The 24632-nt window shown below is 39.2% G+C and overlaps 2 protein-coding genes and 1 long non-coding RNA gene across 3 annotated transcripts in view; all 3 read left to right on the top strand.

Annotated features, from left to right (window-relative positions):
* Positions 1–24632, top strand: part of LOC125310913 (probable polypeptide N-acetylgalactosaminyltransferase 8) — a 44094-nt gene that overhangs the window by 262 nt on the left and 19200 nt on the right. The window lies entirely within an intron of this gene.
* LOC125310937 (probable polypeptide N-acetylgalactosaminyltransferase 8) lies at positions 225–23696 on the top strand. Its single transcript, XM_048268736.1, has 11 exons — positions 225–232; positions 955–1131; positions 1222–1388; positions 1678–1861; positions 16797–16991; positions 17379–17493; positions 17623–17808; positions 19484–19618; positions 22793–22882; positions 22972–23139; positions 23272–23696. The coding sequence occupies exons 1-11, from the start codon at positions 225–227 to the stop codon at positions 23389–23391; spliced, it is 1545 nt and encodes a 514-aa protein (XP_048124693.1). The 3' UTR covers positions 23392–23696.
* Positions 4967–11658, top strand: LOC125310914. The gene is made up of 3 exons (XR_007196384.1): positions 4967–5008; positions 5343–5440; positions 11619–11658. It is a non-coding gene; the product is annotated as an uncharacterized LOC125310914 (long non-coding RNA).

The following is a 24632-nucleotide window of genomic DNA, read 5'->3' as shown; positions in this document are numbered from 1 at the left end:
CGTTATGCTCATACTTGTTCATGGAACGAAGAGCATCATTCCAGCTTGCATGAGTTGTTGCACATACTGTAGCTTGGTGCCTGTTAGGTTACAGAAGGTGATTTTGCATTGACTTTAATTTGAATTGCTCTGTGAGAACAGTATAGTTGTTGAACTGGACTTTAACCCTCTGAACATTGTCAATAAAAAAACATTGAACAAGCATTAACAAAGGGTATGTCAAAATGAGATGGTGTGTGTATACTGCATTCATTGAGTCTGGTAACAGAGGGGTTTGTGCAAGTTATCAACTTAATATTACAAACCAAAACACTTTTTAACTGTAATTCTGTTTAGCAGAACAGGATTCTGCATCCTTATACACCAAATTAGTCTATGTAGCTGCCACCTTGCTCTGTCTGACAATTTGAAGATCCTTTTGGGGGAGCATAGGAATGACCATCTTGCAAATCCCATGCAGGGCACTGATATTCTAGAGAGACTAGAGAGAATGGAGGCCCAAATCAACAAAAGTCGTTAAACTTGTTCATTGGCATGCAAACTCAATCATTCACATTCACAAGTATTTGTAGTGCACACATAGACAATAGATATTTCTGTGTTCACATGATTAGCTATTGTATGCAATAGATATTCCTGTGTGCACATGATTACTAGCTAATAGGCCCACAGGTATGTGTGGGATTTCTGTGTAGTAAATTTGACATGTTATTGGAAAATGGAAAATAAGGTTGCTCTCATCTTGCATTGCATGTGTGTGTGTCAACAAACATCATGTGTGTCTAGTGAACAAAGACCATTGCAGTTTTCACTGATTTGATACAAAGTTATGGCCTAACGTGTTTAAGTAGTGACAGGGTTAAACATTTGAAACAGTGTAGTAAAATGATGACTGTTGTGATCTCAGTCAGTTCCCTCCACAAACACGAGGAGAGACGGGTGGATGAAGTGAAGGAGGAGAAGAGGGTCAAAAAGTTACCCAAACTCACCTCTTTTCAAAAACTGGGATGCTGCTCTGACCGAGGAAGAACAGATGGAGGCTGAGGAGTTGTTTCAGAGATATGGCTACAATACCTTTCTGAGCAACCGTTTGCCATTGGACAGGGAGCTACCTGAAACGCGACATTATAGGTCAGTTGTGAGCAGCGCAGGGATTCAGCTATTTTTTCAGTCATGCACTAACAACTGTAAGAAAACAAACTGTTTTCGACTGTGTTCCAGGTGTTTGGAGCGGGAATACCCAAAAGATCTGCCCACCATTAGTGTTGTGCTGATCTACCTTGACGAGGCCCTGTCCATAATCAAGAGAGCCATCTACAGCATCATCAACAGGACCCCTGCCCACCTCCTCAGAGACATCATCCTGGTGGATGACAACAGCTCCAACGGTTGGTTTCTCAAGCTGTCTCTTATTTGTCATGATACCAGGTTTGCCACATGCAACTGTTTTATCAGTTTCATCAGTCAACACAAGTAAGACCCGGCTTATTCTGGGCTGTGCAGTGTACACATGCTCTGTGTACATTTGAGGTTCCACCTCTTACCAACTAATGAAACAAAGAAGAGGCAGATCACTGAAAGTTGCTATATTGCTCTGTGATCATTGTGTTATTGATGATTCTGTATGATTAATGTAGTTTGCAGTATGTGTAACTGTAAAATCATTTATCTTGACAGGTGACCTGAAAGAGCCATTAAATGCCTTTGTGAGCCTCATTCATGTGACTAGGCCTGGCTTGGTGAAACAGGTCAGGCACTCCAGCCAGCTAGGCCTAAGTCAGTCGAGAATTTCGGGGTGGAAGGTTGCCAGTGGTGATGTGGTTGCCATTTTGGATGCCCATATTGAGGTCAACAAGGGCTGGTAAGTTAATCAGATTTCAAGCTGAATTAGATATCTAAATATTTTTCCTTTTTTGACAGAAATACTAAGCTTAGCTGTATCTAAAGAATGTATCCATTTACATTTGCATCCATTTGGATTTATGGAACACCAAGTCCAGTGCTACCTGTACAATCTTGCATTTGACAAATACATTTCTGGAATCTTAAAACAGTGAAGTGTTTTATGCAAATGTGTTGCAAAAGAATTGCAAAGGAGGGAAATTTAAGATTTATTTTAGACATCCAGCTGATTTGATCAAATTATTGATTAAAAGAGATTCTAGGAAAAATCAGATTTTTTTAATGATTTGTCCAAGCTACTGTAGAACATATAAAGTAGGGCTGTTCAAACGATTAAAAAAAAACTAATTAATCTCATATTTTGAAATGAATTAATTTAGATTAATTGTGATTAAAAAGTACATTTTCTCCCTAAAGACTAAAGATTTTTAAATGGCATATTAAATACAACATAAATCACAAAATTAATGAGTAACCACAAAGGTAAAAGTTAAACACTTTTAAATTATTAAAATGATAATAATGACACAGTAATTTTGTTTTAAAGTATTAATTCTTAAGAAATACTACTCCTTTTGATGGTCATTTGTAAATGGTGCACTTTCACTTTAAACCCATTGTGTCCACACGTTCTCATAATGATCTTTTTTTTTTACCACCTCCAACCTATGGCTAGTTCACAAACTCTAACATTGTTTGTGGCACATGTATAGCAAATAGCACAATATTAACAATAAGCATGATGTTAAGTTGGTATAAACAGCTTTCATTCCTTTGGAAATAGAAGCATGTAATGACATGATGCTAGGTAGACATGTTCTTTTTGCAATTAAAAGTGAATTATGAGCTTGGTAGTAGCCAACTAGCTAGCTGAGTGGAATGCGTTTCAATTGGCATATTGTGTGCTTCATGTATAAACAAATTATTGAAGACTTCAAGACTCACCATGTTAAAGCGCCCTGGCTCTCACAGTATAACTGGTCAGTAGTGGGAACCGGCTAAATCTGTACTACTTTTGATTTAGGCTACTGTAAAAAAAGTTTACAGTAGCCTAAATCGACGAGTTTAATATAAACTATAATCAGTTTGGCATGTTAAAGGTACTCTAAGCTATGCCACACATTTTTTAGGCTAAAACATTTAGCTGTCTGTGTCCTGAATACACTGTAAAAAAAACAGCTCAGGCTCCATAAAAACAGACGAGATGCGCGTTTAGGAGAGTTTCAATTGCACAGGAGCAGCAAGGGAGGGAGGGGGAGGAAGTAGCAAGCTAGCTCTCTGTTTGTTACCCAGCATTGCTTAGAGCACCTTTAATGTAGGCTAAAGGCTACGCATTATAGGATACCCTACCCAGCCTATAACTATGCCTACTCTAGGTCTACAGCGAGAGTCTCGTACCCTCCCTGTTTTTTTCTCTTGAAGTTGAGGATAGGCTTTTATAGAGTTAAGCATTTTTCCTACAGATTATGTTGAGAAATATGTAACTTGGACAGTAGGAAACCAGGTAGGCCTACGGACCCCTACGGAAATGGTCATCGTGAGAAGACCTGCTGAAGGTGGGCTGAGCGCCACCCACATTGAGCCCAGCCCCGATCTGCAAGCTGCAGCCAGGGGCTTCTCGGGATACTTACCACTCTCGGCCACTAGGGAACTTTGGCGCTGTTTCGGACTTGCTATTGCCATCCTTTTTGATACATATAGATAGATAGATAGATAGATAGATAGATAGATAGATAGATAGATAGATAGATACTTTATTGATCCCCAAGGGGAAATTCAAGGTCTCAGTAGCATACAGACATCACAAACAACATGCACTAACAGCAGAAAAAGTAATAAAAGTATGTAATATAAAAAACACAACTAAGCAATAAGGACAGTAGAAGATAAAGAATTAAATACAAATTATACTAAATAAAGAATATACTATATATATACTATATATATAAAGAATATACTAAATACAAATTATACTAAATAACACTAAATCTAAATCAAGTCTAAAATAGTACCCAGAGGAAAGAAAATGTTAAAATGAGAGCTCCTCTCTTTCTCAGTTGTTTCTTCTAGACAATAATGAGATCACAGTGATATAAAAATGAGATTATTGCTTTTGTCTCCCGCTTCTCAGGTTTGTCTCTGGAGCAAAAGAGTTAAGTTATCTCAGTGTAGACTCCCTTTAATATACAAATGAGATCTCATCAATATTTTAAATAATGCTCAGTGTTGTCTAATTTATACATCTCATATTTTACTCAGGCTGATCCACCAGAGAGCTCTCTCTGTAAACTCATGCAATTCTCATTTCAGTTTGGTAAATCTCAGATTAGGCTCCATCAGTTCTGTAAAAGAGATCTCTTCACAAGCTTGAACCGTTCTCATTCTAGTCATCTCAGTTTAGTTTTTTTGATTTACAAAGAGATCTCAGCAAAGGCTTATACAATACTCAGACTTGCTCAATTTATACATCTCATATTTTACTCAGGCTTATCCATCAGAGAGCTCTCTAAGTGAACTAATGTAATGCTCATCCAGACCTATTTGTTTTATAAATTAGTCTGATCTGTAAGAGCTCTAGCTGTTGTACAACAATTCTCAAATGATTTTCATTGGCTTATTTGTTTTAATTGCACATATTTTCAAGTTCACATTTGCAAACAGTAGGCCTAACCATGTGATGTGACCACCACACATGACGATGCTGACAGACCTCTGAAGTTTGCCTACAAAAAAAGCTACCATCTATGCCCATATAAGGAGATCACCTGTTAAATTTCGGCGCAGGGGAGACGACGAAATCGGAGACGCAGACGTTTTCCTGAACGCACTTTTGTCCTCAACCTTTGAGTAGATATTATAATCAATGGTACCTGAAGGCGGCACAATTTGATTTTTGCTACCCCAGAGCTAACTTGCGACTTGTTAGCAAGTTAGAGAAATCAAGTTAGACTCCAGAGGTCTATGATGGTCGGACATGACAAACTCGCGTGCTGAAGACTCCTACCAGAAAATGCAGTCTAGATTTGGCGCCCAGTGAAACCAAGTGAAACGGTGTGTGGGTATGACGGATTGTGCAGAACTTGCCACCACGAAAAACTCAGAGAAGGTACATTATTATTTTGGTAATTTGCTAACGTTCTTGCATATTTTTAGACTCGATATATCATTGAACAACCTGACGAAGCAGCACATAAAGTTAGCTAGCTAGTTAATGTTAGCTACTTGTAAGTTACATCACTGGCTGTGCCGCTTGTATATAAAGCTAACGTTAGACAATTTAACGTTGCTAGCTTACTTTGCCTTATACAGCTTTAGTCTGTATGTTTTGAATGGTGTTAAGCCATGCTGTAGCCAAAATGCACGGAATTTTAAAATGTCTTTGGGATGTCAGTCAAGATGACGAAGCTAACGTTATTGCCACTGGTTTAAACTGGTTCCAGCTCAATTCCACTGAAAAGAGGCCGGCAGCTTCTTAAAACATTGGAAGACTACGCTAGACCATCAGATCAAATTGCTGAACTAACAGCGTACCAAAATGGTAAGTATATTTTTCCCCACAATATGTTCTCACTTTTGTTTAACCTGCTATAAATTACAGCATATTGTAACAGGAGTGAAAGGGCATTCTTGTAACCCAGGTAAACTAGGAAGTAGCGTTGCTCTTGGTCGAGGGATCGAGAAATAGGCAAGTCAGCATCTGCAGTCATGAATAACTTACCAGTCAACATTTCTTTTGCAATTAATAGAATCTGTAGCATGCAAATCAAACCAGCTATTAGCCTAACTGAAATAAAACCATGATATATCTAGGTATGGTGAAGGGTATGTGATGTGGGGCTATCTATCTATCTTTTAATTTCAAAGGCCAGGGGAACTTTATCAGGATGCATAGTATCCTGAGTCCATTCAATAACTGGCCTTTAAAAATAAAAATCTGCCTGCCTGGGATTTTAACATGGGGGGTTCCTTACTTATGCCCCCTGTATTTTAAGGAATAACATTTATTAATTTACGATACCTGGTTCATTCACAAAGAATATTGGTGTGTTTAAAGGTTGGATCCGAGTCCGGACCGTGACGTGATCCTATCCGGACCCAGACCATAAAAGCCTAATTTAGATTTTCACGTAAGATTTCAAAGCTGCGCTAAATGTTTCGTTGGTTAGGATAACAGCATTTACTTCAGGAGCTTCAGGAACCATCATCTCGCTTGCTGCTACTCAGCCAGTGAAATCTGTGAATTCTGATAAAGTCGAGTCAGTGAGTAAAGTAGCCTACTATGGGGAAGAGACTGATAGCCTGAAACGAGCGAGGAGACGGGACGAGAAACAATCAGATGGATATCTAAGTTAACGATAAGTAAGTTATTTTCAAATCATCGATTGCTCAAAGAGGAGGAAGCTAGACAGCGAGAACAGAGCTTTATATAACGATACGGGGGCAATACCACGCAAAACTGTCACGTCCGTAACGCCAACTAGGCTAAATATGGATGTGACAGTTTTGCGCAGAATTGCCCTGGACCTCTTCTATTCTGAGACAGGCGATTTTTAAAAGCGCCAATTTGAAGCACCTCTACTAGACAAAGCATATTGAGCAAGTATAGGGTAGGCTAGGCCCATTCAACAGTGAACTGAGACCACAGAATATTTTACGATTTAAGAAGGCAATATGATTGATCCACCACAATCTAGTTAAGCCCACATGCATTCACTGCCCAACAACGTGATGTTCCTGGGTTTCCAGGATTTCGGGTCAACATAAAAACAACTAAAAAAATTAAATTAAACTTGCTGATTAATGGGTTCAAGGAACCAGCCTTGTCTCAGCTCAAATTTTATTTGAAGTTCACGTTAAGATCTTTAAAATAGCCAAGGCTACTCAGTTTTTCTCCCCAATCACTCTTATCTTGCCTTATTTCTCCTCATTTCGAATGTTGCCTTTTAGGCTACTTATTTTATTTCACATTAAACATTAGGCCTAGGGCTACAATCTTCTTGAATTAATAAAGTATCTATCTATCTACAACTAGGCTCCATCCATCCATCCTAATATTATATATACACAGTGGCGATTCTAGACATTTTTAACAAGGGTGGCACTAGTGAGGCACTGATTCAAGGGTGGCATGAGGCAAAACATCCAGATAAACAGAAACAGGCTCAAGATGTGAAATTAGCACAAATACATTAGGGAAACCAGATGCAAACACCATACTCATAAATTGAAGGACAAAAAAACACAAAAAATACCTTACTCTCATTATCTAAGTTGTCTGTCACTGGGCTATGCTGTTCTAAAACAAATTCCATCATGGGGACATTAAAATATAATTAATTTTATTATATTACTGTAAATGAAGATATACAAAATATACTCATCCAAGACATTTCCCCCACTCTATGGCCATCTATTTTTGTAGCTGTTACAATAATTTGACCTGCTTTTTTGTCTATTTGTTTATTTTCTCAAGAAACTTGAGGTTGGTATGAAGAAGTGTATTGTGAATGTGAGCAATTTCATCTTCCTGAATCTCAATATTATGATCACAACAAGTCTGGGCAAATTATTAATTAAATTTTCACGTGGGGTAACTTGTTGCAGGGCAACCATAACCGGTTACATGTCTTCCGATTAGATCAGTGGTTCTAAACTGGTGGGTCGCGGAACCATTCTGGGTGGGTCGCGGAGCTTGTGGTTAAAAAAAAAGAAGAAATCGCCCATTTCAAATAGACTTAAATTGAGACGAAATGGTGCAGAATCCACAGTGTGCGATGTTCACAATTGCTGGAACATGAGTGAAAATACCTCATAATAAAGTACACCTGTCAAAGACAGACCTGTCAAGTACTTTAAGGTGACACCAGGAGTTGGAGACTTCACAAATGTAATGCCAAACAGCATGTTCCAAACAAATAGGTCTACAGGCACTTCGCCTTTCTTAGCATGTAGCTCACCAAATATGTTGTCTTGAACGCTATAAAATATATATGGGTCGTGACTTCATGAACATGGGAAATTGTGGGTCCCAAAGCCAGACCAGTTAAGAACCACTGGATTAGATGATTAATCATCAGTTTCTTGAGAACTTTAAAGTTCTCAAGAAACTTGAGGTTGGTATGAAGGAGTGTATTGTGGATGTGTGCAAACATTGTGCACGTTGCACATGGTGCAACTTCTTGCAGGGCAACCACATAACCAGTTCCATGTGTTTGAATTGGATGACTTTCATGTGTTTGAATTGGATGACTAAAGTTCTCAAGAAACGTATCTCCCTGAATCTCAATATTCTGATCACAACAACTCAACATTCTGATCACAACAACTCAACAACTCAAATTACAAGTCAGCACCAGTGCTGCATTTATTGTTTTGCACTTTTATAATCACATCACCAAAAGTAGGTTATTGGTTTTACCAAAATAATTTGGCACTATTTTTAAACTACAAACCTATAAAAGTTTTTTGATACAAAATATGATGCCATTTTTTTCCAACTAAATAAAATAAAAAATGACAACATACTATTTTGTATTTTACATACATGTATCAGACATACTGCCTATCCCTGGCTGTTGGCTGCAGCAACTCAAGCTAGGTAGTACTGATTGTTTTGTGTTTATGTTAGTTTTGATCCAATTTGACAGCTTTGCTATGTTGCCCACCCAAAATTTCTACCAGCCCACCCAAATATAGTAGCCTAGCCTAGGTTAGAACCAGCCCTGCCCTGCATGGAGACATATTTTACGATAATAATGGAGAAAATGTTAGCAAAACTTTAGGTTTTTGTTAATGGAATCTCCCGACCCTCATTCATCTATTTGCGCAACAGCCCACATTCTGCCTTCAATCCAGCGAGACAAGTGAAATAAATGTTTTTTTTTTTTTAAAGCTGTCACTTTTTTTAAGCCTACACAAAGTTGCGTATTAAGGAGTATTTCCTGATCGGGGAAACCTTTCGTTCCGCCAGTTCAATTGCCGCAGGTAAAGAAAGGCAAGTGTGTTTGCCACTTACATTTCTGACGTCTGACACTTCACACTGCTGCAAGTGCATCAAGAAAGGTCCCGCCTTACACCATTTTAATGGCCAATCGTAGACTAGGATTTGGGGTGGCACCTGGGGTGGCCAATCGAATCTCAAGGGTGGCCTGTGCCACCCGGAGCCCCCCTCTGGCTCGCCCCTGTATATATATTATACATACATACATATACATAGCCTAAACATTATGATGCTCCGGACCTTTGCTTGAGGAAATTTTCCGTAACGACCTCGCTGAAGATTAATTGAATACCCCTGGTGTATACTGTATTTTCTGTATTTTGTTTTTGTTCTTGACAATTGTCAGTGTCTCTTGAGTGATCAGAGCTAAATGTTTTGGGCTAATTTAGATGTAATATTGAGTCATTGTCTTTGATTTACCAGATTGACCCTAAAGCACTCCTTGTTTACAAATCACTTAAAGGACAAATCCGGTATGAATTGATCCATAGCTCTTGTTGGAAACTGTGTGCTGTTCATAGGAAAAATAAAATGTGGCACAGCCAATTCTGAGTTATGGACAGGGAAGTATAGCCCAGAGCCGTATAGAAGTACTTTTGGTATTCCTGACATAATGCAGGGTAGCCGCAGGGTCTTAAAAGTCTTTAAACGGTCTTAAATGTCATGTTCCTTAATTAAGGTCTGAAAAAGTCTTAAATTCCGTTGCCAAAGTCTTAATTCTTTAAACGAAGGTCTTCAATTTTAATTATACTAGCCTGCAAGCAAGGTGAAATGGGGGGAAAAACTAGCCTGGCGGGCCATCCTATATCATTGAAATGTATAGTCTGGAATCGAGCCATTCACCTTGCTTAATCCAAGGGGCGGGCAGAGAATTGTCTTTCAAACTGCCTAGGCATGCAATAGGCCAGCGCTTCACGACCATATCCATTATCCGGTCGGCAAACGGCAAATACATCCTTCTTGAAAGGAATGACTTAAGTGCATTGTGTTGCTCAACTTTCAAAGAAAAGCACAAGTCCAACTCCTCCAAAGTTGACGCTTAACGCCGATTCAAACAACGCTCTTCGTTTGCCATAGCCACCTTCCTTGTTGTTCACTGTCGCAGGACTGTCGCCATCCTGTTAAGCCCGCGCTTTAAGACTCTCTAACAAAATAGAGCTGTTATTGGATGACGTCCACGGCGTCAGCCAATAGAAATCCCTATGGTTTGATACTAGACGTACAGGCTGAGCAAATTAATTTGCCGCTACTAGGGTGCGTCTAGATTTCTAGGCTAGGAAAAAACAACAACAATGTGAAAATTCAACAGGGGGTTGATTAACGTCAGAGATCGTCTAATTTAGTGTTGCACGGTGCAATCGATACTACAAAAGTGTCGCAATAGCTATTAGCAGTTGTCACAATACCTAATTTTATTAGTATCAATACTTTTAAGAATGACCGTGTTCTTGTTTGTGTGCACAAGGCATGCTTCTAGTGCCTCCTCCCAAGCCTGTGGCTGTGTGCGTCTTTTCTCCTCACACACATGCGCAGCTGTCGTGCCATAAACAGCGAGACATGGCTGCTAGTTTAGCTTAAGTGATTCTGTTGTAGCACATAATAATAGGCTAATATCAAGTTGATTTGCTCACTTGCACCTCTCAACTTTGTGTTGCTAACCTACCTAGGCTATGAGATGTACGTAGGTCTACTATTGGGTTTAATGTCATTTAGAAATAGGCAGCGCAACCTTTGCAAACTTTTACATCTGGAGAAAGCTCCTTGCTAACTAATTCTGCTAGCTCAGGTCATGTTTGTCATTCGTAATTAGTGCTAAAATCATTATTGAACATGATCCCTTCTATGAACTTGATAGTTTTTTATTTACATTTATTTTATCTAATGACAGACAACAATGAATTGCATCCACATATCCTTATGCATTATGTGCAACTATTATTCACTAGCCTAAAACCGTGAGACTGAAGGCTACAGTAATTACTCACGTATTTCTTAAATTGACAAACACTCAATTACACCTAGGCCTACACACCACATTAAAATTTGCCTAGGTGTAATAGTTTAAAAATAAATATTAAGTATTCAAATGACTAAATATGTTTAGCAATTAAGCAGATTAATAGTAATTATGCAGATTAAAAAATACTATACATTAACTGTACACTTTATATGAATTCGAAGGTATAAGAAATAGAAACATATGAAATAAGCCATAATTTTCCGTGTGTGGAAAGAGTCAAGCAGAATCTAGGAAAAAATTGCCCAAATTACTTTTTTGACATCAGGACTCTGAACTAAACTATTTTCAGATGCCCATTTTTTTTTTACACTGAATAGGCTTAGTCCAACCAAAACAAGGTTTTGCCTAGTGGTAAGCTGGATAGAAGTTAATCCTAGCCTGACAATACAGTTTACTCACTAGATGAGGTGAGGGGATTCAACAAACTTGTTTAAGCTTGACAAATATATTAATACAATCTGTTTTTCAATTGGGCAACATATAGCAAATGTGAGTGGTAGCTATCACATCCCCCATTCTGTGTTTAAGTGATTAATAAGGTGTGTCTGATCTTTGTGCTGTATCAAAATTCCCACAGTTATGAAAGCAGACGGTCAAACAAATGTCTTACTTTGTATTTTTGAGTGGCTCACAAACTAACAATGTTCTATTTTCTGCTCTTCTCTCCCTCCTCCCTTTGGTTGGTTCCACCACCAGGATAAAAGACGCAGATTGACCAGCCCACGTTTTCATCCACCATTGTACACAGTATGGCACGCTTTGGCACAAGTTCAGTTTGTTTATGTTATTGTTTATTAGTTCTTTTCTCCATGTTGTATGATTTATAGATAGACTTAAATTGTCATTGTGCAGTTGGTCCGTACAATGCAATTTGCTTGTGCAGCTTTTAAAAATAATACTCACATACACACTCACACACACACAAAAATAAAAAATAAGAATACACAATTTTTAAAAAGAACATATCAAGGCATTAACATGCTTCCATTGCTTGAAGTCCATTTTAAAGTGCAACTGTGCAAGCTCCCATTGCTTAAAGTCCATTTTTAAAGTACAACTGTTTTGCTTTGTTTTATAAAATAAAAGTTTGAAATGCTATGGAGTGCCCTATTTTTTTGACCCTCAAACTGAAATCTCAATTGTAACTCCTACTTCTCAACAGTTTCTCATTGCAATGTCTCCTCATTTGCTCTATTATTTCTCCTATTTCTCCTGCTTCTCAAACTAATATCTCTTATGTGACTCCATCTGCTCTATTATTTCTCCTAAGGAGAAACAAGTTGTAAGTGAGACTACACTCAAAACATAAGAGATCTCCTGTACTTCTCCTGCTTCTCAAACTAATATCTCTTATGTGACTCCTACTTGTTGCTATGTGTCTCATCTTTTGCTTGTTTTATTTCTCCTAAGGCAAAATTAGGAGAAATAATTGTGACAAAAGTAATACTTAAATGATCCTTAAAAGAGAATCACCATTTTGCCTCCTTAGCAACAGAAGGGATACAAATGAGAAGCAAAAGTTTCCTCTGGGTATCAACATAGTGTGCTTAGGGGTGATTAAGCTTGAGGCGCTTGCAATGACTGAGGCAGGGACTGAGCCTGTGATTCTCTGTGCATAGTAAGGTAAGGTGCTCTGTGAGAGTGAGTGTCATGGTGATGATGCAAATGAGTAAGTCCAACAGTGCAAGAATAGAGTCTAGAGACCAGCATAAAAAATAAATATGGACATTTAAGAGAGTAGACAAGGTAATGTAAAAACATAAAAACTATCAGTGCAAGAATGGGTTGTCGTAATAGGGTTACAGCCATTATACAAGCATTGATTATAAAGTATTAAGTATAGGTATAAGTGTGGCCACAATCCGGCTGTGGAATGGAGGGAGGGATTATGCATATGTGCTAATATAGCATACAAACAGTGAAGTAGTAAGACAGTGGTAAAAAGTGGCTAGTGTAAAGTTCAATACCATCATTCCGCCTTCTGCTCCAGTAGACCGTTTATTTCCCTTTGCTGAACTGATTAGCAGGCCCCATAGGCGTCGTCTGAATGCAACACTGTTTGGAAAGTTACTTGTGCTTAAAGGCATCAATGGAGGAGACACCACTAGCTAAGCTACGATTATGGAAGGAGTCTCTTGCTTTCAGATGTTTTTCCAGTGTACAAGTGAAGGGATAGACGAAAAAGGCCTTTAGAAAGACGTATTATTTGGCTGCTGTATTTTGTAGCTTATATTTGATACATTTTTAAAGTGGGTATTTGGTATTTTATTTGGAAATACATTTTTGATGCATTTGTGCCCATCTCTTAACCTGACGCGTCATACTCAGAATATGAGTGATATTGCTCCATTGGGATGTAATTATGGGGCGTGTTTCAACTGACACGGGGAGAATGCCTCTGCCCTCAATTGGATAGACCTAACCAATTAGAGCAACGAAATAGCTTACCGTGAGCTGTAGGAAGAACACACAAACCATCCACGCGCCACGGCTGGGGCCACCCCTCCTTCTTTTTAATAAATAATTCCGAACACCGATGCTACAAATAATTTCGAACACTGATGCTACAAACACGTTATAAACAGCTGAGGAACGCAGACTCCCTCGAGCAAACAGGTGGCCAATCAGAGATTTCAAACAAATGTAGGAACAACATATCACAATGCAAACACGCTGTTTTCCCTTGATGAAAGTGAAACTGGAGTTTTCCCACATATCAACGTTGGCCAAAGTTTTCAGAAATAATCGTTTTCAGTAATAAAACCTCATGGAGATAATATGCATTTTCATTTTTTTTTGCAAACAAGCTGCTCAGATGACGTGATAGACGAGGCACTGTTGCTCACCTGTCCATCATCGTAAAGCCCAGGGCCCAGTTCCCCGAAAGCATCTTAAGCCTAAGAGCGTCGTAAAGTCCCTCTCACGAACGTCTTATGATTTGCCGACTGTTTCCCGAAACCATCGTAGCTGAAGACCGTCATTGAAAACACTAAATAGATCTCACGAGTGCTCCAGAGTACTCGATTACCCGCCAAGAGCGTCTTAACAGTAGTTCTCACTGCGTCACCAACAGGACATACAGAGGAATTACAACTTAGAATACATAATCCAATTTACGTTCCCATTCTTTATTGTGTTTACCTGTGATGAATCAGATTTTAGCGTGCAAAATAGCCTACATTTAATGGTCATAATAATGTGATGAAAAGCGGACAAAAATGCAATCAAGTTATTAAACGAGACGTTGCCAGACTAGTTTGACATTATCTTTGCTAAGTGAAGGCTATATTTTATTAGGCCTATGAGGTAAAAAGCAGAGAAAGCAACATGTGGTTTAGTCTGTAGCCTACTGCATCAAAAAAAGCCTACACATTTCCTCTCTTTCTTACTCGACTTCTTTCTTATCTTCAAGCGTGTTCTTGACACATGAAAAAATTATTGCATGGTGCAACAATCTAATCTTAAAATAATTACAATTATGTATGTCTCTGTGTGGTATATAACCTACTTGGGATGCTTACATGCAGATGTCAAAGTGTTTCTATTTTCGTATTGATGTGAATTAATGTGTAGATCCGAAGTTTAAATGGTAGGCCTATAGCTGTGACGTGCAGTCACCTGACATCACCGTCAAATCAGAGGATATTTCAGAACTATTAACGTGGACAGCTCCCCTTAAGAGCATCTTAAGAGCAGTGCATGCGCGTTCACGCTACGAGCATGTTCGGGAAACAGTCGGAAAAACCAAACGAACGATGATATGTGGGAAAAATGTGTACCACAACAGAGCATTGCCAGACCGAACTTGCCGACCTCAAATGTTGTGTGGCTTCCGTTACAGCCCCCACAAAGGAAATAGGTTCACAATGCATTAATATTTTGTAACGCGTGTTACGATGTGCTGCCTGTGATTTGCACTTTGTGAGACAGCACACTTTCACAAACACATCTCATCCACAAGGGGGCACCAGTTTGCTTCTTTGACCTGGTAGCTGTGAGCTAGCTATAAAAGCCATGAAGTGGCTTTAATGGAGGGAACTCAGTTTGGCATGAGGAAAGGCCTGCTTGGGGCCTACCAGCACCTTATGGTTTCCACCCTGGACCCTTTTGATGAATATTCCCTTTTTCCCATTGGATATATATTTTGTGTTTGGACACATTTTCGTTGTTTTGTTTTTGTGTTGGGGTTTTCCCCACATTTTTCTATGAACATTCTTGGAAGTAGGAATTACGTATGGGCTGGTCGCCTAGAGAAGGCAAAGCGCGGGCTGGTCCAGGACTTGGAGGTAAGCTGGTGTCCTCTTGCATTTTATCTCCTATTAGTTTGTACACACTGACTGCCCCACCATTGCACACACTTAGGTTAGGGACTCTGGTCTGGGCAGCACATCTAATTTCCCTAGACTTAGTTCGAGCTTGTTGCCAGGCCACCTCTTCCTAACAATTATTTTGTAACGCGTTATTTCAAAATGAATCACAGCGATTAATGTGTTAATTTTGACAGCCCTAATATAAAGGTTCATAAAATAATAAAATAATAAAGGCCCTAAGATTGACCCCCATGGGGAACACCGGGGTTATTTAGTGTTGATGTACACTGTAGAAGCTCCTGTCTTGTAAGTATGTTCTGAACCCCTTCATAGCTGTGCTCGGAGTAAAGTGCTGGGCTGGTGGGTGCCTATTCCCAACCTTTCTCACGGCACATCAACAGTTAGCCGAAAACTGTTTACAGCTCTTCGAGTCACGGTAAAATGTAATTTTTGGTACATAGCTAATTTAGATACAGTTATGGTGTGGGTGCTTGCGTTTCTTTAGGAATCCGCCGTCTTGGTTTGTATAAAAATGAATATTAAGTGACGCATACACGTAAGAGGTTGGACATACAGGACGGTTGGTGATGTTCCGGTATGAAGGCAAGTGATTTAAAACCTTCATGGAGTTGGTTATACCAAAGTCCTTTTAGGCAAGTCCCTCCACTCGGCGGCCATATACCAACGTTTTATGGGCACTCATCGGGCACTGCGCGTGCGTAAGGCTTCACTACACCAATCTTGCTCCAGCAGCGAGATCACAACACATGATTGGCACGATGTCTTCACAACACACTATATGATTGGCTCAATGTATTCACATCACACCACATGATTGGCTCAATGTATTCACATGTCAACGTTTTGCAGAGGAAGGGGTGGGATATGTGTAGACAACGGCCATATTGGCGTGACAAACTAGCCCCATGCATTTCTATGGAGTATTTTTTGAGTGCTGTGTCTCCACATTAGAAAGTCTCTGGTTATACTCTCATTCCGGCGTAATAATCAAGGACCATTGCAAACGTAGCCTACCATGGGCGCAGCAGCACAATGATATCATGCAGCACCTGAAAATAATCCCCGTAGGCTATAATTTCCAGCAACAAGTTTGTAGCTGCAGCAGAGGAATTGGTTAGTGACTGGATTATTACGCCTGAATGAGAGTATAGTTCCATGTCAAATCAGCCTAGAAAATTGCCACATTTCCTTTTCCAAATTACACTTTCCACAAGTTTTAAATTTACAGGTAATCTTGGTGTCTTTTTAAGCGTGATGCTGGCTGGCGAGATGCTAATGGTCTAATCCTATTCAATGATCTATGCTATATAGGCTGGAGCTAAAAGTGGTATCGCCAGACTCAGAGAATGGATGAACTAGAGAAAGGTAAAAATAAATTGTTTAACTCGAGGGGAGGTGGAATATGAACGTATTTCCCCAAATGGTTGCGTATTCCTTTAATAATCAGTTTACTGCATTGTGATTGTTGGCCATTCACTAATTAAACTAAATATTTTTTTGTGTTCTGTATTGACATCTATATATTTTTTCCCTGTGTACTTAGGGCAGAGCCGCTCCTGGCGCGAATCAAGGAAGACCGCACTGTCGTGCTATCACCCGTGTTTGATAAAGTAAACTGCTATGATCTGAAGTTGACAAACTACATGCCCTCAGCCCAAGGGTTTGACTGGGCAATGTGGTGCAAGTATGAGGCATTCCTCCCACAGTATGGCAGAAATGATGAGACACTTCCTGGAAAGTGAGTTCTTGTTTGTTTTATCGACCATTTACATCCAGTGTGCAATGACTCAGAATACTGACCTAGTTAACCTAACAAAACAGACAAATACAATAGACATTAAGTACTTCCATTGAGGTTCCATGGCTCATTTCACCAGCTGTTGCATCATGAGGTATAAAGGTAACACTTTAGTTTAGGAACACGTTAACCATTAATACATAACAAATATGTGTATGTATTAGTGCTCAACAAGATATGTATTAAGTATCATTGTACATTTATTAGGTCTTTAACAATTTCTTATTCTTAATCAATAGGTAATTTATTCTTAGTAAATCCTTAATGAGCAACTAGTTGGTCTTGATGTAAAATGGTTTTACATCACTTCCCAAACCGTGTTGACAGGAGTCCATCCATTATGGGGGTACTGGTGGCAGATCGTGTTTTCTTTGGGGAGATTGGAGCTCTGGATCCTGGCATGAAAATTTATGGCGGAGAAAATGTTGAATTCGGAATTAGAGTAAGTTTCAACAGGTGCCAAATGAATAAAGGAAAAAAATAACGATTTATCCTAACAACCATGACAAAATACTGTGGGAACGCTGAGGAGTTGGCCCTGAACTCATCTCATGGGAATGACTGATTTCAGGTGTGGTCGTGTGGTGGTAGCATTGAGGTGATTCCCTGTTCCAAGATTGCTCACCTGGAGAGAGCGCATAAACCTTACATGCCAGAGCTGAAATACTTGATGCAGAGAAACGCTCTCCGGGTGGCTGAGGTGTGGCTGGACGACTACAAGCACAATGTCAACATTGCCTGGAGGCTCCCTCTACAGGTGAAACAAAACACAGAAGGGCTGGATAAAAACTATGATGTGAATGACCAAATACAGTTAGGGTCCTATTTTCGTGACTCAAAACCTGGCGGAAAATCATCTCACACTGAGTAGTTATTCACCATCATTTGCAAATTGGTAATGATGGATAAAAGTGATTAGGCGATGGGCTAGAGGCAAATATGACGGCTGAAGACGCACTGTCACGAGTACTGTAAGCAGCAACTCCTCTGCAGGATAAATGTTTTTTATTCAGTCATTCGAACATTATTTGGGTAAGTGTTGCCTTTTCCAGGCTACAGTATGTTTACCATGGTAATCCATTGTCAGTCAATAGTGAAAGTAATTAACTGTGTATAACTGTGTTTTGTCATTGACTGACACCACGGTGAAGTTAGTTTCACTTTGCCAATGAGTTCAAATAATAGGCGAGTGCAAATGCGTGTAGGCTATACTCTGCTAGGTTTTATACTCCGCTGACTATCAGAATACCGATGTGCTGTTTCAAGTTGTGTTGCTTGCTTTTAAAGGGAATGACAGATGTCATTCTCATTGGTTTAAATGATGTTGATTTGATTAAGAACCATAGGATCGCCTTGTTGTGCCATCCGCATAACGTTTGATAATGAAAACACTTCCAATGTGAACTGGACATCCCACTAAATTTAAATACGGTTTTCACCGGTGACCATGCATTTTAAACTACGATAATAGGGCCCTTAATTTTACAAATAAATACAGAATGGAATCTTTTGAAATTGAACTGATCAAATAAAATATATATTAATTTAACTCGGTGGTCCCCAAACTACGGCCCACCTCATTTTGGGTGGCCCCCCAAAACATGTCCGTGGTATATAGCAACCGGCCCGCACGGGAGTACGACATCGTCAAACTATAACCTCCGCAATTTCCCCCATTCATTCTCTATAGCGAGTCTTAACAGTACACATGTAATACTCTTTTTGTCCACTGGTGGTTGTTTTGGCGCTGTTTCGCGTTTGCCATCAAAAACGGAATGAAGTGTAGGCCTATCTGCAAACAATGTAAGAGGCCTATGCTGACTGCATCAGTGCTCAAAGTATTCTAAAAGTTTATCAATGAATTGTTAATAACTAACTAACTTATATTCAAGTAATTTTTCTGGGACTTTCTGGGATAATGTTCATACAATGTTCACAAGTTCAGGTGAGTGAAAGTTAGAATGGTGGTCATTTCAGACCACTTCAGCACTTCATAAAATTCTCATAGTTTGAGAACTTCTCATTTTCAGAGTTCACACATTTTTATTGAAATATACTTTTGGGACTACCTGCTAATACTTTTGGGAATGCAAAAGTCTTTTTATTAGTATTATTTAATTTAAGTTACATTTTACACTGATATGGCATGACGGCAATATAAACACAGCTAACAATGGTATTAAATTGCAATAGCCTATAGATTAAATGTAATGGAATATTCAACTAAGGTAGACTGCTGTTGTTCACAGCACTAAGCTATTTATGGTTACTGATATACTCCGAGTCTGGCCCTCTCTTACAGCCAGGCATAGTAAGCTGGCCCTCGGAAGAAAAAGTTTGGGGACCACTGATTTAACTGATTGATTGATTGATTGATTGAAATATATACTTAGTGTTTTGCTGCCCTCTGTATATTTTCTGTCTCACTGTAGAACCATGGCATAGATATTGGTGATGTGTCTGAAAGAAAAAAACTGAGGGAAAAACTGAAGTGCAAGCCTTTCCAGTGGTACCTCGACAATGTCTATACCAGCTTAAAGCCATTCAACATTCTCGGCTATGGCAATGTAAGTTTTTGCTCAGAGATTCATACATTTAGATTGTATAATAATGTATACAACCATACACAGTTAAGAGTTTATTATGACCTCCGCCGCGTAGCAGTCATATAGGGATTGTCAAACTTCTTTTTTTTTCCCTCCCGTCATCTGTTTCCTGAATTTTTGGTCAACAATTCCCAGAACACTGAAACACCAGGGCATGAAACTTGGTGGGCATGTAGCCCCACCAAAATTTTGTTTGGTCCCCGAAGGCCACTCCTCCCCCACGCTGGGTCTCCCGAAACCCAAAAAATGCAGTTTTTCCTAAATAATAACCTAAACCGTGGCACCGAGGATGACAAAATGTTTATGGTATGTTGGTCTCAAGGGCCCGTATCAACTTAACCCATAACCAGTCATTTGTGATTTGCACCCCCAGTAAAAAAATGAACATGCAATAATATACTGCTTTAATCTTCAGATGAAGATGTTCTGAACTGCATCAAATTTCATGTGTATGATTAACCTGACATCTTCTGGGGGTATGCCAAGTTTCGTGCATTTCATCCATGGGGGGCTAAAATAAATGAATTTATGTTTACATTTAGTGACTGTACACCCATCGGCCTGTAGATGGTGGTGTTGAGTGGTAGAGGATGATACTGTCTCACACACACTCTTTCTCGCAAAACACACACACATGTACTGTACACAGATGGCGCAGCGTCTGGCTGCAAGACACACATGCATTACTAGACTTGTTAATCACTTCCTACAAGGACAACACAAGAATCAAAGTCAAAATATATTTAGTTGTCTCCCCAAGGAGAAATTTGTTTTGGACGCTGAGAGAAATTGCTGCAAGAGTTACAACAGACACAAAACAAGCACAGGGTTAAAACAGTTACAAGACAATGTACAGTAAACATTTGGGCTCAAATGTACTCAAGGAGCTGTGCAAATTGCAAAATTAACATCCTCTATACTTGTTCTCCCATACATACCTTACAGACACTCATTCCTACTTCCATAAGCATCCATGCATTCAGTCATACATGAACATTCATAAATCTCCATACTTTCAAATATGCATATAAATATGCAGTCATTCCTCCATTCATAACCATACATACATACATACTGTACAGTCAGGGGTTAAAGTGGGGAGGAACGGGGAGAAACGCAGTTCTGCCACCTGAGATAAATTAATAATAAATATTCTTTCATACCAATGATATTGTTAAATTAAATAATGAGTTAATTTTTCGTGTGTACAGAGATTACCAAGAAGATATTCATTCTTGTCCAAAAAGTGTTGCTACAGTACACCACAATACTTAATATGTTGTCCAATGGTGAGTCATTTTTCCCCGTTGCACCAACACTGGATTTTAGGGTTCCCCCACCTGCCAAATCCCACTTTAACCACTGCATACAGTCACAGCCCTGCTGGAAAAAAACAGCTAGAAACCAGCTTATGCTGGTGGCTGGTTTTAGCTGGTCTTTGCTGGTTTTCTTCCAGCTCTTGCTGGTCTTTGCTGGTGTAGCTGGTTGGGCCACCAGCTGGATATGCTGGCGTGACCATCTGAGGAAGCTGGTCATGCTGATGTCACCAGCCTGTCTTGTGGGATACAGCTGGTGCAAGATGGTCATGCTGGTGACCAGCCTGTCAAGCTGGTCATGCTGGTTTGCTAGAATGACCAACATAAGCTGGCATGGCCAGTTAAACCAGGACTATAGACCAGCAACACCAGCTAAAATGACCAGCTTGAGGTGGTATGACAAGCAAAACCAGCTGAAGGTATGTTTTCGCGAGAGTTTTGCTGGTCTAGCAGGTCAACCATCAGGTCAAACAAGCTGGTTAACAAGCTGGTCAACCAGCAAACCACCTTTAGCTGGTCAGGCTGTTTTTTTCAGCAGGGAGGTAAATACAATTAATAAAATGCATGGTCATACATTCATCGCTGCTCATTAATGAGTTTGATTGAGAGAGGAACAAATGAAAGCTTACGGCAGAGAAAAGAATAGCTTACGGCAGAGAATGTCTAATAGGGGGATGATTTTCACATGAAATGTAATCCCCATTTCTTCTTGAAACCGAAATAAACCTGAGAATGTTAATCGGACATGCTTGGTTTTTACTGCAGGTACGTTATATCCATAGGTAAAATAATGTTACCGTTAGCATTGGTTGAGTGATGGAGGCTAGTTTGATTGTTGGTGAAATAAAAGCGGTAATATTAAGCAAAATGATAACAGCACTGTAATTGTCTCTTTCGACTGTCATCTCATTATTTTCTGATCATACTGACAGGAGCTAAGTTAGTTAGCCACAATGCTAATGTTCGCCAACACGATGGTTTGCTGATGGAAGATAGACATGAAAGATAACCTGTCTATGATGCATCCTAAACACCGGGCTGGGACATTTCTGCTTGCTAAATAGTTTTTTCTGCTGTTGACTCACTCACAGTCCTTGGTGGCCCAGTCAGTGCTTTGTAAAATGTTGCATTAAGACCACAAAAAGTCTACACAAAATAAATGTGAGCATCTGAGCTAACGTTCATTCCCAAACACCCACTACTACATCCTAGTTTCAGTCTTCAATTTCTTGCATTTCAACTAAGGAAGAGTTTAGGCTTCAAAGGCTTAAAGTAAAGTAACTGATCATATTTGTAAAATGTTTTGTTTGCATAAAGGGGGAGTCATTAAGCATAAACTGCTCACAATTTGTGGCAATGTACGGAACAAAGACCTCTTTTATTCTTAGCCTACTATTCTTTCTATTCTATACAACAAAACTAATTACTGTATATGAAGAGCCTTTTATTAGGAAACTCGATAGTTAGGCCTATTCAAATACATAACCGATATATCGGTTATCAGTTTTTGAAAAACTCAAACGGTATGTCGGGAAATTGGTATTGGCCCTCAAAATCCCATATCGGTCAGGCTCTATAAGGAGATGGAGACAAATTGACATACACGCACACACATCCACACGCACACACACAAACACGCACACAGGCACGCACACTCACACACACAGGCATGCACACACACAGGCATGCACATACAAGCATACACAAAAGTTTCAAACATATTTTGTACATCTAGTTTTAGTGGTACATCTAGTTTTTAAAAGAAAGACTATTGGAAAGACTATTGTGAAGGAGTCCCCACCTTTGTCTCTGATGTCAGTTGCAGAATGACATGAACACAGATGCATGTGTGGATCAAGGCTCAGGACACACCCCCATCTTATACCAATGTCATTCTTACACATCTCAGGTAATTGCCAAATCAGCATATTTTTTTATATGCTAATATAGATACAATGAAGAGGCCTGTAACACCATCTCACATATATCTTGCTGCAGGCTTGCTACTATCACTCAAGTGGCAAGATATACATTGGAGAAATCCAGACCAACACGGACCAAACTAACCGTTGTCTGGTGGATCCAGGCTTGCAAGAATTGCCACAACTACATGAATGCAAGAAGGCCAAAGAAACAGGCCTTAATATGCACTGGGACTTCAAACAGGTGAGGCTCTCAATAAACCTGAACATGATTGATTTCTTATTAGCTGTATTAGTTTCAAATGGAATACATGAGACATCCATGAACAAGATGCAACATATATTTGGTTTTGGATATGTTTTCTTTACCATGCAGGGGTCTGCCATACAGAACAGAGTGTCAAAGAGATGTTTGGAGGTAAAGGACAGTGAACTTGTCATGCAGGAATGCAATGGTCAGAACTGGAGGATTACAAATGTGGTCAAAGAGTTTTGAATTCCTGTAGAGCATATTTCAACATATTTAGACAACTGCTGTCCTGTACTCCGGTTGCAAAGATTGATTTTTTTGAGTGACTGTACACAAACAGAATTCTGAAACAGATTCACTCTCAATCTCTGGTCAAGACAAGAGCATAGGAGATATGCCAGGTTTGAGTTGTGCTACAAATGAAAAACGTACAAATGCAAATGATGCTTAAGTCATTTTATTTATATTGCATAATTGGAAAAAGTAACAATTGTCTGTGTACATTACTTAATTTAAATTAACTGTAATGTAATATCTTTATGTGTAGTCTGTCTCCTCATTGCAAAGATCCTGAGGTATTCTGCGTTGAAAGAGCTTCTGGCAGAGTATCATTTCAGATCTTTATGGTTAGATGTAAATGTTATTATTTTCTTTCACTGCTATAGAGGAGTTGTTTAAGTTTCCAGAGTTATAAGAAGTTCTAAGCTGAAGTTCTAAGCAACCTATTTCACCGGGTATCCGAAGAAAGTTCTCTCAAAACGTTGCGCTGCTTGTTTCCTTTGCCGTCAGGACACTCCAATTGAAAACAAAGTAATTAAACGGATTTTATCGCTAATGTTTGCTCGCATCAGATCCTGTTAGGACATAGAGAGAAAAGAATAGGCAGAGTTAATGAACAGTGAGGACATTGTCCTACGACATCCCAGAGAAGTTTTGACAAAGAATTAGGCTATTTTAAATTTCAGGAACGATATTACCTCCAACATCGGGGTTAAGCCATGAGCTCACCAATAAAGTAAATTTGAGTTGTATTGAATTTACAATCACTATCCGTAGCCTATCCTAAGTTTAAAAACAGTGCTACATTTATTTTTCATTTGAGTGGTGATGTTGAAAACCTACATTAGCTCAAGAATGGAATCCATTACTTCACATTAGAGTATGATTCTGAGCGCATTTCTGTTTCACACAGTTTTGCATAGCCTACTAAATGATATGAAAAGGAAACCCATAGGAATAAGGAGTCAGGGGGAAACAGGTGTAATAAAGCACATTTATCATTAGTCATGCTAAAGAAGGGCATCTGGCCTGAAACGTCCATGGGATGATTAGAAAAATGAGTGTAAAAGAACTATTGAGTGTTGTCCTTAATTCAAAACACTATTTTTACTGTTCAAGTCTAATTTAGGTTCATGTGTGGAGAGTAGTCTGTCAATCCTGTATTTTCACATATCAGTTTAGTCTCAATTCTCCTGCCACTTTTTTTC

This window comes from Alosa alosa, chromosome 17 (genome assembly GCF_017589495.1).
Source record: "Alosa alosa isolate M-15738 ecotype Scorff River chromosome 17, AALO_Geno_1.1, whole genome shotgun sequence".
Taxonomy (NCBI): Eukaryota; Metazoa; Chordata; class Actinopteri; order Clupeiformes; family Clupeidae; genus Alosa; species Alosa alosa.
The sequence above is the reverse complement of the archived record's forward strand: the minus strand, read 5'-3'. Positions and strand labels throughout refer to the sequence as shown.